This window comes from Dryobates pubescens, chromosome 9 (assembly GCF_014839835.1).
Source record: "Dryobates pubescens isolate bDryPub1 chromosome 9, bDryPub1.pri, whole genome shotgun sequence".
Taxonomy (NCBI): Eukaryota; Metazoa; Chordata; class Aves; order Piciformes; family Picidae; genus Dryobates; species Dryobates pubescens.
In genome coordinates, this window is record NC_071620.1 from 4,524,354 (window position 1) to 4,537,179 (window position 12,826).

Consider the following 12,826-nt stretch of genomic DNA (forward strand, 5'->3'; position numbering starts at 1 on the left):
AACCAGGTTGGAAAAGACCTTTGAGATCATTGAGTCCAACCTATCACCCAACACCACCTAATCAACTAAACCATGGCACCAATCACCCCATCCAGTCTCTTCCTAATCACCTCCAGTGATGATGACTCCATCACCTCCCTGGGCAGCACATTCAAATGGCCAATCTTTCTTTCTGTGAAGAATTTCTTCCTAACCTCCAGCCTAAACCTCCCCTGGCACAGCTTGAGACTGTGTCCTCTTGTTCTGGTGCTGGTTGCCTGGGAGAAGTGACCAACCCCGTCCTGGCTACAACCTCCCTTCAGGGAGTTGTAGAGAGCAATAAGGTCTCCCCTGAGCCTTCTCTTCTCCAGGCTAAGCAACATCAGCTCCTTCAGCCTCTCCTCACAGGGCTGTGCTCTAGCTAGGTACTCACAGCTTGCTACTTTTGTCTGGTCTCTTTCCAGATGCTGTAGCTGTAATTCAAGCAGTCCTTGATTTGGAGAAGGCTAAGGGGCCTCTCCTCATGCCCAGTTCACATGCCCAGTTCACAGGCTGTAGCAGTGCAGCTCTTCTGAGATTCAGGTCTCTCAGGGCTTTTTCCCTTTCTGCCTCCAGCACAGGGTCTTGGAGTGTTGCTTGCCTTGGTCCAGGTGCAAGGCCCAGCTGTGGTTTTCCTGGTAGGACAAGTTGTTCAGCTGCAACTCCAGCAGCATTTGGCTCTTGTTGCTTTCTTGGTGAGAACAAGGCAAATTGCCTGCCTTCTCGGGTGGTTAAAGTACTGACTGAAGACAATTAATGTCCATTGGTAACAGAGAAACCTATAGGATGGGGCATACCCAAACTTGGCCATGGGCACACACAGTTCACAGGTGTGTTACAAGGTTAATTACATGTGCTACAGGTTTACCTGGACCCTCTGGACCCCAGGAAGTGTCTAGGTTTGCACATTCACAGCTGCTTAACCTATTGTCTGGGTTAGGGCATGCTTTGGAGCTTGTCCCTTCAGGACACCAGGAAGGTGGAGGAGCCACCATCCCTGGATGTGGTCAAGAAAATTGTGGAGATGGCACTTTGGGGCATGGTTTAATGGCCATGGTGGTCTTAGGCTGATGGTTGGACTTGATGAAGTTAGGGTTCTTTTCCTACTGAAATAATTCTCTAAGTCTATGATGCTGTGAAACACATACAGCAGTAAAAACCCCTCAGCAGTTCATTCCAAGTAAAGAGAAGCAATACTTCTAAGAATAAGCTAGTTATTGTTACTGTTATTGTGCGTGAGCCGGTAAGAGGAAAGCTGGTTTGGTTACTGCAACTGTGTAAATCATAGGAAACATCCATCCATTCAAACATCTATGTTGTTATTTTCTCACAAATCCATGTTCTTAGAGTGGTTTCCCTCTGTTAAGCAAACGTGAAGGCCAAACCAAATCATACAGCTGTGGAACTGTTGAACACTGCCAGATTAGCACAATCTATGCTGAAGCTGCCATCACCACCAGGGACAAATATAAACCAGAAATTATGTTTCATTATTATTCTTAATCAGCTCCTTGTGTCATCTCATCAGAAAATCTTTTTCTTTAAACATATTCTCTGTGAGTCAAACACTGAAAAAATCCCATACTTATGGCTGCAGCCAAACTTATTGATTCTATCATTCTATAATGGTGGTGAATGGTGCCACATCCAGCTGGAGGCCAGTCACTAGAGGTGTCCCACAGGCATCAGTTCTGGGCCCCATCCTGTTCAATATCTTTATTGATGATCTGGATGAGGGGATTGAGTCAGTTATCAGTAAATTTGCAGATGACACCAAGTTGGGAGCAGGTGTTGATCAGTTAGAGGATAGAAGGGTTCTGAAGAGGGACCTTGACAGGCTGGACAGATGGGCAGAGTCCAACATGATGACATTCAACAAGTGCCAGGTGCTGCACTTTGGTCACAACAACCCCATGCAGCACTGCACGCTGGGGTCGGAGTGGCTGGAGAGCTCCCAAACAGAAAGGGACCTGGGAATACTGATTGAAAGCAGCTGAACATGAGCCAGCAGTGTGCCCAGGTGGCCAAGAGGGCCACTGGCATCCTGGCCTGTATCAGGAACAGTGTGGCAAACAGAACCAGGGAAGTGATTATGGCCCTGTACTCAGCACACACCTTGAGTCCTGTGTCCAGTTCTGGGCCCTTAGTTTAAGAAGGACATTGAGACTCTTGAACGTGTGCAGAGAAGGGCAATGAGGCTGGGGAGAGGCCATGAGCAGAGCCCTGTGAGGAGAGGCTGAGGGAGATGGGGTTGTTTAGCCTGGAGAAGTGAAGGCTCAGGGGAGACCTCATTGCTCTCTACAACTACCTGAAGGGAGGTTGTAGCCACATGAGGTCTGGTCTCTTCTCCCAGGCAACCAGCACCAGAACAAGAGGACAAAGTCTCAAGCTGTGCCAGGGGAGGTTTAGGCTGGAGGTGAGGAGAAAGTTTTTCACAGAGAGAGTTGTTAACCATTGGAATGTGCTGCCCAGGGCAGTGGTGAAGTCATCATCCCTGGAAGTGTTCAAGAGGGCATTGGACGTGGCACTTGAAGCCATGGTTTAGTTGTCATGAGGTCTTGGGTGACAGGTTGGACTTGATGACCTTTGAGGTCCCTTCCAACCTTATTGATTCTATGACTCTATGCCAAAAAGCAGACTTCTAAGCAAGCTTTTTACTTCTGAAACTAGCCATTGAATTATTCTCTCACTGAGGAAATCTAGTCTATGCTCTGCAATGCAGGCCAGAGCTGCCTGTCTCCCTGTCTTGCTATATTGCTTATTTTCATTAGCTGCAGGGACGTGGACGTATGGATTTTTAATATACTTTTATTGCCTTTTAGATAGCTGACTTACTGACAGCCTTTCTGGGGCATTTCTTCCTGAGTTTTTATGACTACAGCTTTTTGATGACTATGCTTTTAAAATTTTTATTGGGGAATAATGGTTGACTTTCTATAGGGACAGATGACAAATTCTGTTAGGTGCAGTGCTGAAAATGTTCATTTGAATGTAGAGAGACTTCCCCCCCAAAAAAAAGAAAACAAAGCAAGCCAGCAATCCACACTGCAAACCCTGGTATGGCTTTTGTCATCTCCTATCCTTATAAAAGTATTTTTGGAAGCAGAATCCAAAATAAAGCAACCAGAATCAATTTTAAAGTAATCCATATAAGTTACACAGTGAAAGTCTATTTCCTTACCCCTTCACAATGAGGAACACAGAGTGCAACAATAGTTGTTCCAGAAACAATGACTTTCTACTGTGCCTTCATAAGAAGAGTGATGAAATGGCAACATTGAATTATCCCTGAGAGTAAACAGAAACAAGAATGCTAACGCTGCATGTGAGCACACAGATATTCTCAGGAGGCTCTGTGGGTGTTGCTGTACCTGGCTACAAGAGTCTGCTTTTGAAAACAGCCATTCCTCATAGCTAGTCTTTTTCATTTCCCTTGGTTTAACATTATTAGGTTGTCATCTTGCACGACATAAGAGAGGGTTGTGGAAGAATCACAGATAAATACTTTCTCCAGAAAGTTAGGGGGGTGGGGAGGAAGAGAACAGGTTATAGCCACCAGCATCTCCCAGCAAGAAATCTTGGCTTATTACACCCTCATAAAAGTACTGTCAGAGAAACTGCAGCAGGAAGGTCTAAAGCAGATTTTCTTCATTACAAATGCAAACATAACAGTGCTACAGTACCATTGCTATTGATCTGAATTCTGTGATGTGCTTTGGAGAAATCTTTGCTTTTAAGGAAAGTGAAACAACAGAAGTGAATCCACAACACTGTTTGCCATTAGAAGCAGGCAAATAAACTCAAAGCATACATATTCTTTAATAAAGATGTATTTCATACAATAACAAGAGTTACCTAAGCCCAATCCCTAAACCCAAGTACACACATCATGAGGTCTTGGGTGATAGGTTGGACTTGATGGTCTTTGAGATCTCTTCCAGCCTTATTGATTCCATGGCTCTATTTGTTCATGGTGTAAATTAATGTCCAGAAGAGTACTTTCAGTGCACTTTACCTTGAACTCTTTTTTTTCCTTTCTCTTAAAAACTCAGCTAAAGCTACTTTGAAGGGTATTTTGTTACACCAGCAGAAGTGTCTGTTGTAAAATAGGAAACATATCCTCCCAGTCTTTTCATACATTCTCAGAAAGCATCACACCCTAATGAATTTCATCTGAATCGTATAGACTTATAGAATCACACCCTACTTAATTTCATCTGAATTTTAACCATGTCCTTGCACTTGATTCCACTTTACCATCTTACCATGCCATCTTAATAATAATCACTTCTGAGATTCCAACTTCTGAATCTTAATTAAAACTGTGGACTTATATTACAGCACTAATTTAACTACTGAGCTTTGAGAATTGGGGCATCTGGAAGAAAACTACCTGAAGGGAGGTGGTAGACAGGTGGGGGTTGGTCTCTTCTCCCAGGCAACCAGTACCAGAACAAGAGGACACAGTCTCAAGCTGCACCAGGGGAGGTTTAGGCTGGAGGTGAGGAGAAAGTTCTTCACAGAGAGAGTTGTTAGCCATTGGAATGTGCTGCCCAGGGAGGTGGTGGAGTCCCCATCCCTGGAGGTGTTAAAAAGGGATTGGACGTGGCACTTGGTGCCATGGTCTAGCCATGAGGTCTGTGGTGACAGGTTGGACTTGATGATCTTTGAGGTCTCTTCCAACCTTGGTGATACTGTGATACTGTGATACTTGGTGCCATGGTTTAATAGTCATGAGGTCTTGGGTGACAGGTTGGACTTGACAATCTCTGAGGTCTTTTACAACCTTATTGATTCTATGGTTCAATGAAAAAGAATGGACTGTTCAGTACTTGACTACCCCAGTTTCTTGTGTTTTAAAAGTGGGGTGTTTTCTTTAGGTGTGACAGGCGACCCTTAGAAAATGATGTCACATAAAACCAATCAAAACAACACAGGAGTAATCAAAATTAAAGCTGTGAAGTGCATGATACAACATTGAAAGAAAGGTATTTCTACCTGTATCGGACATGCTCGATTGTATCATATGTCAGCTTGCTGCTGATATTCTGACTGTGAGGGTTACCTAGGAAAGAACAGAGATACAGAACTTAATCACACTTTTGATATTAATCATTTTTTTAAATGAAAGCATTACAGCAATACAGGCTGAAAAGATGACAAAGAAAGATTTAACACATTTAACTTCACAGCAATGCCCTGAAGCTCCTTGCAGTCAAGAGAATGAACATGTACCAGAGGGCAGCAGTTACAACAGTTCTTGAAACTTCAGCTGGATCTCTCACCAATAGTTAGGCAGTTCTCTAAACCATGAAGGTACACCTGCATATGCACAAATATACAAGGAAAAACTACAGACAAAATGTACATCCATAAATATATTTGAGCACTAGCCAGCTGAAGATGACAGGTATTTCATCAAGGGCCACCAGGACTAACACTGCTTGTGTTAGTGCCTGAAATTCAAATAGCTTGTGAAAACAGAAACTTCATTGCAAAATTAATAGCAACCTCAGTGCAGCTCAGCACAGGCATGTGTTAACAATTAAGAGTACATAAGAAGAGCACGAATTTATCTTCTTGAGCAAAAAAGATTACAGCAATATCCACACAGGCTCAGCACTTTCCAACTAGCAAATGCTTAAAGAACTTGTCTAAACAATGAGGAAAGAGCATAAAGAAAGGATGTTATTTTACTACAGTTTATGCAGTAGGCTGGAATAATAGCTACTCTCTTTTTAAAATCCTGAAGTCACCCTGCTGATAGTTATTGAGCAAAGGTGTTGAAAAGAATAATAGATTTAGAGCTCAAGCTCAAAACTAATACTTAGACATTTCCTGTAGGATGTTGCATTTCTGTAATTACCAATTCAAATATTCTCAATCTAGAAGTGAGATTCTCTCCTACTTACAATGTTTCCCCTCATTTCCACATGCAGCAGCTAAACTACAGCTCTTAGGGCCTGTGGATTATCACCAAGAAAGTAAAAAGGGTGCAAGTAAAATTCCCCCTTCACTCACATCTGTGTCTACTGACTGAACTCTTTTTATGCAACAGTTACTGCCCTCAAATTATTAGAGGTAACTGAGAAAAAAAAAGAGGTTTGGCCACACTAGAGAGAAAAGCAGTATTAAGAAGATACAATTTATTATCTCACAGCATTATAGGTACTACACAAATCTGCTCCAAACTGGCAGGACTGCTATTTCTATTCACAAGCATTCAATTGACCTTTTTTCCCCCCTGCCATATACAGTTGGTACTTACTATAAGGGTTGAGCCCAAAGTTGTTTGAAATAACCAAGATCAGAGTGAATACATTTCACTTCACAATGTCTGTCAAGATTAGAGTGAATACATTTCACTTCAAAATGTCTGTAGTAACATAACATTAATTTTAATATCACAAACATCCACTTGAACAGGAGAATTTGAATATAATCTTGAAGGTCTCTTCCAACCTGGTTTATTATTATTATAATAATCAAATCAACATATCTTGTCACAATAGCAAAAAGCACCTATCAAGGACATCTGTTTTGTAGAGGAACTGAAATCCATGCTCTGGATCCTGATCTTGTCAGCATTCAGGAAGCAAAACAGGAAGAAATGACACATTCAACAGCACACTGAAAATGAGAATTACCCAGAACTCTCAAGTGGCTCACCCAAGTGATAAGCACAAGTGTGCTGGTGCTTGAGTGAACAGTACTCTGCACTGGTTAGGCCACACCTTGAGTGCTGTGTCGAGTTCTGGGCCCCTCAGTTTAGGAAGGATGTTGACTTGCTGGAACGTGTCCAGAGAAGGGCAACAAAGCTGGGGAGGGGTTTGGAGCACAGCCCTGTGAGGAGAGGCTGAGGGAGCTGGGGTTGCTTAGCCTGGAGAAGAGGAGGCTCAGAGACCTTATTGCTCTCTACAACTCCCTGAGGGAAGATTGTAACCAGGTGGGGGTTGGTTTCTTTTCCCAGGCAACCAGCACCAGAACAAGAGGACACAGCCTCAAGCTGCACCAGGGAGGTTCAGGCTGGATGTTAGGAGGAAATTCTACACAGAGAGAGTGATTGCCCATTGGAATGGGCTGCCCAGGGAGGTGGTGGAGTCACCATCATTGGAAGTGTTTAGGAGGAGACTTGATAGGGTGCTTGGTTGCATGGTTTAGTTGATTAGGTGGTGTTGGATGATAGGTTGGACATGATGATCTTGAAGGTTTCTTCCAACCTGGTCTTTTCTTTTTCTCCTCTCCTCTCCTCTCCTCTCCTCTCCTCTCCTCTCCTCTCCTCTCCTCTCCTCTCCTCTCCTCTCCTCTCCTCTCCTCTCCTCTCCTCTCCTCTCCTCTCCTCTCCTCTCCTCTCCTCTCCTCTCCTCTCCTCTCCTCTCCTCTCCTCTCCTCTCCTCTCCTCTCCTCTCCTCTCCTCTCCTCTCCTCGAGTCTCCTCTCCTCGAGTCTCCTCTCCTCGAGTCTCCTCTCCTCTCCTCTCCTCTCCTCGAGTCTCCTCTCCTCGAGTCTCCTCTCCTCGAGTCTCCTCTCCTCGAGTCTCCTCTCCTCGAGTCTCCTCTCCTCTCCTCGAGTCTCCTCGAGTCTCCTCTCCTCGAGTCTCCTCTCCTCGAGTCTCCTCTCCTCTCCTCTCCTCTCCTCTCCTCTCCTCTCCTCTCCTCTCCTCTCCTCTCCTCTCCTCTCCTCTCCTCTCCTCGAGTCTCCTCTCCTCGAGTCTCCTCTCCTCTCCTCTCCTCGAGTCTCCTCTCCTCTCCTCGAGTCTCCTCTCCTCTCCTCGAGTCTCCTCTCCTCTCCTCGAGTCTCCTCTCCTCTCCTCTCCTCGAGTCTCCTCTCCTCGAGTCTCCTCTCCTCGAGTCTCCTCTCCTCTCCTCGAGTCTCCTCTCCTCGAGTCTCCTCTCCTCATTTTAACAGCTTTTTTTTCTAAACCTGTCCAGAGGGAACTGGACAAGCTGGAGAAGTAGGCACAGGTGAACATCATGAGGTTCATCAAGGCCAAGCGCAAGGCTGTGTAACTGGGTTAAGGCAATCCAGGCCTCAGTATAGGCTGGGGGATGATGAGATTATGAGCAGCCCTGCAGAAAAGGTGGACAAAAAGCTGGACATGAGCCAACACCATGCACTTGCAGCCCAGAAGGCAAATCAGCCAATCACATCCTGGGCTGCATCAAAGAAGTATGGCAAGTAGATTGAGAGAATTGATTCTGCCACTGTACTCTGCTCTGGTGAGACCTCACCTGGAGTACCATGTCCATCTCCGGGGTCTTCAACACAAGAAGGACATGACCATGATGGAGAGGTTCCAGGAGAGGGCCACAAAAATTATCAGAGGGCTGGAGCACCTCTCCTATGAAAACAGGCTGAGAGAGTTGGGGTTCAACCTGGAGGAGAGAAGGCTTCCAGATACTGCACAATTCTGTAGATATTTCATTCACATTCTTATATGCAAGATTGCTTTGGCAATTAACATCCTTTTTTTCTGTCTATGTACCAAAGTCTTATAGTCTGAGGGAGGTATAGCACCTATTTCCTGCTTGAATTCAGTTTGACCTAAGCTGTGTTCCACATAAAATGTTTACACTTAGCTGCAGTGATGACTCTCAATGAGAAGGGAGATTGTTCCAGATTCTGGTCTTTGTGTAGGAGATTGGTTTTGTATTTTGTACAGGGAAAAGAAAGAAAAAACCACCACCAAACAAAATCCAACACAAAACCACACCCCCAAAAAACAGCGCTCAGAGCTACATTGGGGTTTGGGGGTTTTTTTTGTCCCCAGCATGGTATCCTAGTCCCTGAGCAGGAATCATGTTCCTTTTGATTTTAATTCTTCACCCATACAGATATGTCCTTGGCCACCAAAGAACAAAGCTAGAAGTGGCACAAAGGGACTATGACTCCCTTGTAAAATCGCTGATTTTCCAGCTACTCTATAGCAGTGTGAAAATCCCACAGAAATACTCATCCAACAAGTCAAGAGGCATGATTTTGAGCTATTTAGATGCAGACTAGAAATGACTAATGGCAACACTGCTTTGCACTTACCATAAACATTGTTTCTGAGGTCATCAGTAAAAGCTTTAAGTAGACTCTCTGGGAAAAGTGCTGAGCCGGCATGGTCAAGGTAGGTAATCCCTAAAATAAAAATAAAATTACTAGATTCCATTTTTACAGCATTTAATCCCATTTTCTCCCATGGGCTACATTGTGAAGTGCACCCTAGTGCAGTACATCATACAAAAAATGGCCAGTTTCCCTAAGTTTCCCGGAGTGTGGTAATTGCCTGCTTGACTTAGAGGTCTCCACAGCTCTTGAAAAGTATTTCTCATGTATGCTTCAGTAGGCAATATTCACAGCAAGACATCTTCATTCACTATTAGAAAAAAAAAATAAAAGGCAAGAAAAGAAATACAGTAGAAGTGTAACATTGCTTTGTAATTTTGCATTCAAATTAAAATATTTTAAAGTGGTCCTTCCTTTCATGTTCCTTCCTTGGAAGAGAAAAATCTTTCTGTGTCTGCCTGTACAAGGCTGACCAAGCTAATGTCTTCAGCCACAGTACCTTGTTACCCCCAGGCACTGCTTAATATGAAAACTACTATTACCAGCACTGGTTAAGCCACACCTTGAGCACTGTGTCCAGTTCTGGGTTCCTCAGTTTAAGAAGGACATTGAGACTCTTGAATGTGTCCAGAGAAGGGCAATGAGGCTGGGGAGAGGCCTCGAGCACAAGCCCTGTGAGGAGAGGCTGAGGGAGCTAGGGGTGTTTAGCCTGGAGAAGATGTCTACAACTACCTGAAGGGAGGTTGTAGCCAGGTGGGGGTTGGTCTCTTCTCCCAGGCAACCAGCACCAGAACAAGAGGACACAGTCACAAGCTGTGCCAGGGGAAGTTTAGGCTTGAGGCGAGGAGAAAGTTCTTCACAGAAAGAGAGATTGGCCATTGGTATGAGCTGCCCGGGGAGGTGGTGGAGTTACCATCACTGGAGGTGGTTAAAAAAAGGTTGGACATGGCACTTGAAGCCATGGTTTAGTTGTCAGGAGGTGTTGGGTATTAGGTAATAGCTTGGACTCGATGATCTCTGAGGTCCTTTCCAACCTTATTGATTCTATGATAATAATTATTCTTATTAGCACTAACAGTGGCAGTGTTGCCTCCTTGCTAACAGATGAAGCAATTCTCTCAAGAACTGGCAAGGCCTATATCATGCTTGAAGCCCAGAGCAAGAATTAGTTTAACTTTTAATTCATTTAAGCATTTCTTGTCACTCTGCTACTTCACAGTCAATTAAGTTTTAAAATGTCCTTATGTATATATACACATATGTATTATATAGATATGAAATTAATATTATTAAGCTCTTTCAAAACATTTAAATAAATGCCTAGTGGAATCAAAGGCTTTTTCATGTTTGACCATTTTAGATTTCCTAATATTTGGCAATTATTCTTCCATTTCTCCAGTGTGCTTCATGCCCCTTATTTTATATTGTATTATTTTCATTTTACTTACCTTAAGGATTTCAACCTACTTCAGCTTTTAATGATGAGCATGATTAAGATTAGAATTTAAGTATTTTGAAGGCCTTAGCTTTCCACAGGGATTCAAAACTGAATTAAGCTTTAAACAAGAAGGTTTGATACATAGAAATAGATATCATTATTATATTGCTGTAGTAGTGATTCAGTGTTTAAAGCTGTGAGGCAGTGTCGATGATAAAATGAGCTCAGACATTCATCCCTCCTCATGTTCAAAAGAGAAGAGCTCTTGGCTACCCCATGGTCAATGTCTAGTGAAAGTAGGATTTTTAAGGATGTCTTGAAAGTGGTTGGAAGTGCTTTGAGGGGTTGAGCATGGACAAAACCTGGAATGATTTATTGGATGCACAAGCTTTATTGTTTTAAATTTAAAAATCCCCCAAACCTACAGTTGTCAATAGTTTCTCTCATGCAATATGAAGCAGCACATACAGGTTCAAGAGAGTCCATATGGATGTTCCTGACAGGAGAGGTCACCAGTTGCTCATCTGATCTCTAAAGTGCAGGAGATTTGTATGAAGAGGAACATTGCATCATAGCAGGAGACAGTCGAGCCCCTGTCTGGCAAAGCATGGGAACAGCAGCAAGGCTGTCTTCTGTGAGATCTTCATACATAAGTTTAGGAAGGGTTAGATGAGCAGCCAGTGAGGTGGTTTGAGAACTGACTGAAAGAACTCAGAGGCTTGTGATCAGTGGTGCAGTCTCATTGGAGGCCTGTAGCTAGCAGTGTTCCCCAAGGGGTCAATATGGAGTCCAATTTTGTCCAACATATCCATCAATGACCCAGATGAAGTGTACCCTCAGCAAACTTGCTGATGATACAAAACTTTAAGGAATGGCTGATACACCAGAAGACTGTGATGCCATTCAGTGAGACTTTAACAGGCTGGAGAGCTGAGCAGTGGGAAACTCATGAAGTTCACCAAGGGCAAGTGTAGAGTACTGCATGGATTGATCCGCTGGAAAGCATCTCCGTGGAAAAGGTCTAGGAGTCCTGGTGGTAACAAGTTAATCTAACTTACATTAAGAAGAGTGTTACCAGAAGGTTGAGGGAGGTTCTCCTCCCCTTCTACTCTGTCCTAGTGTGGCCTCATGTAGAGTATTGTGCCCAGTTCTGGGCTCTCCAGTTCAAGAAAGACAAAGAACTACTGGAGAGAGACCAGCAGAGGTTACTAAGATGATTAGGGTACTGAAGCATTTTTCTTACAAGAAAAGGCTGAGAGACTTGAGGCTCTTTAGCCTGGAGAAGAGAACACTGAGAGGGAATCTTATCAATGGCTATAAACATCAAAGGGCAGGTATCAAGAAGATGGGGCCAGACTCTTTTCAGTGGTGCTAGCAATAGGACAAGTGGCAGTGGGCCTGAAGTGGAGACAGGAAATTCTGCCTGAATATAAGAATCATAGAATTGTTAGGGTTGGAAGGGACCTCAAGGATCATCTAGCTCCAACCCCCCTGCCATGGGCAGGGACCCCTCACACTAGATCAGGTTGCTCAGAGCCTGGAGCACCTCTCTTACAAGGAAAGACTGAGAGACCTGGGGAAGAGAAGGCTGAGAGGGGACCTTATCAATGTCTACAAATATCTGAAGGATGGCTGTCACTGGGATGAAGCCAGTCTCTTTTCGGTGCTACCCAGTGATAAGACAAAGGGCAATGAACATAAACTCAACTACAGGAAATTGCATCTCAGCATGAGGAAAAACTTCTTTACTGTAAGGGTGACAGAACACCTGAACAGGCCTGAAAAGGAAAAGACCTTTGCGATCGTTAAGTCCAACCTATCACCCAACACCATCTAATCAACTAAACCATGGCACTAAATGCTTCATCCAGTCTCTTTTTAAACACTTCCAGAGATGGTGATTCCACCACCTCCCTGGGCAGCACATTCCAATGATGAATGACTCTCTCGGTGAAGAACTTTCTCCCCACCTCAAGCCTAAACTTCCCCTGGCGCAGCTTGAGACTGTGTCCTCTTGTTCTGGTGCTGGTTGCTTGGGAGAAGAGACCAACCCCTTCCTGGCTACAAACGCCTTTCAGGTAGTTGTAGAGGGCAATGAGGTCACCCCTGAGCCTCCTCTTCTCCAGGCTGAACAATCCCAGCTCCCTCAGCCTCTCCTCATAGGGCTTGTGCTCAAGGCCTCTCCCCAGCCTTGTTGCCCTTCTCTGGACACGTTCAAGTGTCTCGATGTCCTTCTTAAACTGAGGGGCCCATAACTGGACACAGTACTCAAGGTGTGGCCTAACCAGTGCAGAGTACAGGGGCACAATGACTTCCC

General features: G+C 44.2%; 1 protein-coding gene across 1 annotated transcript in view; it reads right to left on the reverse strand.

The window, feature by feature from the left end:
- MOCOS (molybdenum cofactor sulfurase) overlaps positions 1-12,826 on the reverse strand; it is a 237,015-nt gene that overhangs the window by 197,795 nt on the left and 26,394 nt on the right. The window contains exons 2-3 of the mRNA XM_054164233.1: positions 9,054-9,143; positions 5,017-5,083 (exon numbers count right to left, since the gene is read on the reverse strand). Of these exons, the coding sequence (XP_054020208.1) occupies positions 5,017-5,083; positions 9,054-9,143 (157 nt within the window). The remainder of the gene's footprint in view (positions 1-5,016; positions 5,084-9,053; positions 9,144-12,826) is intronic.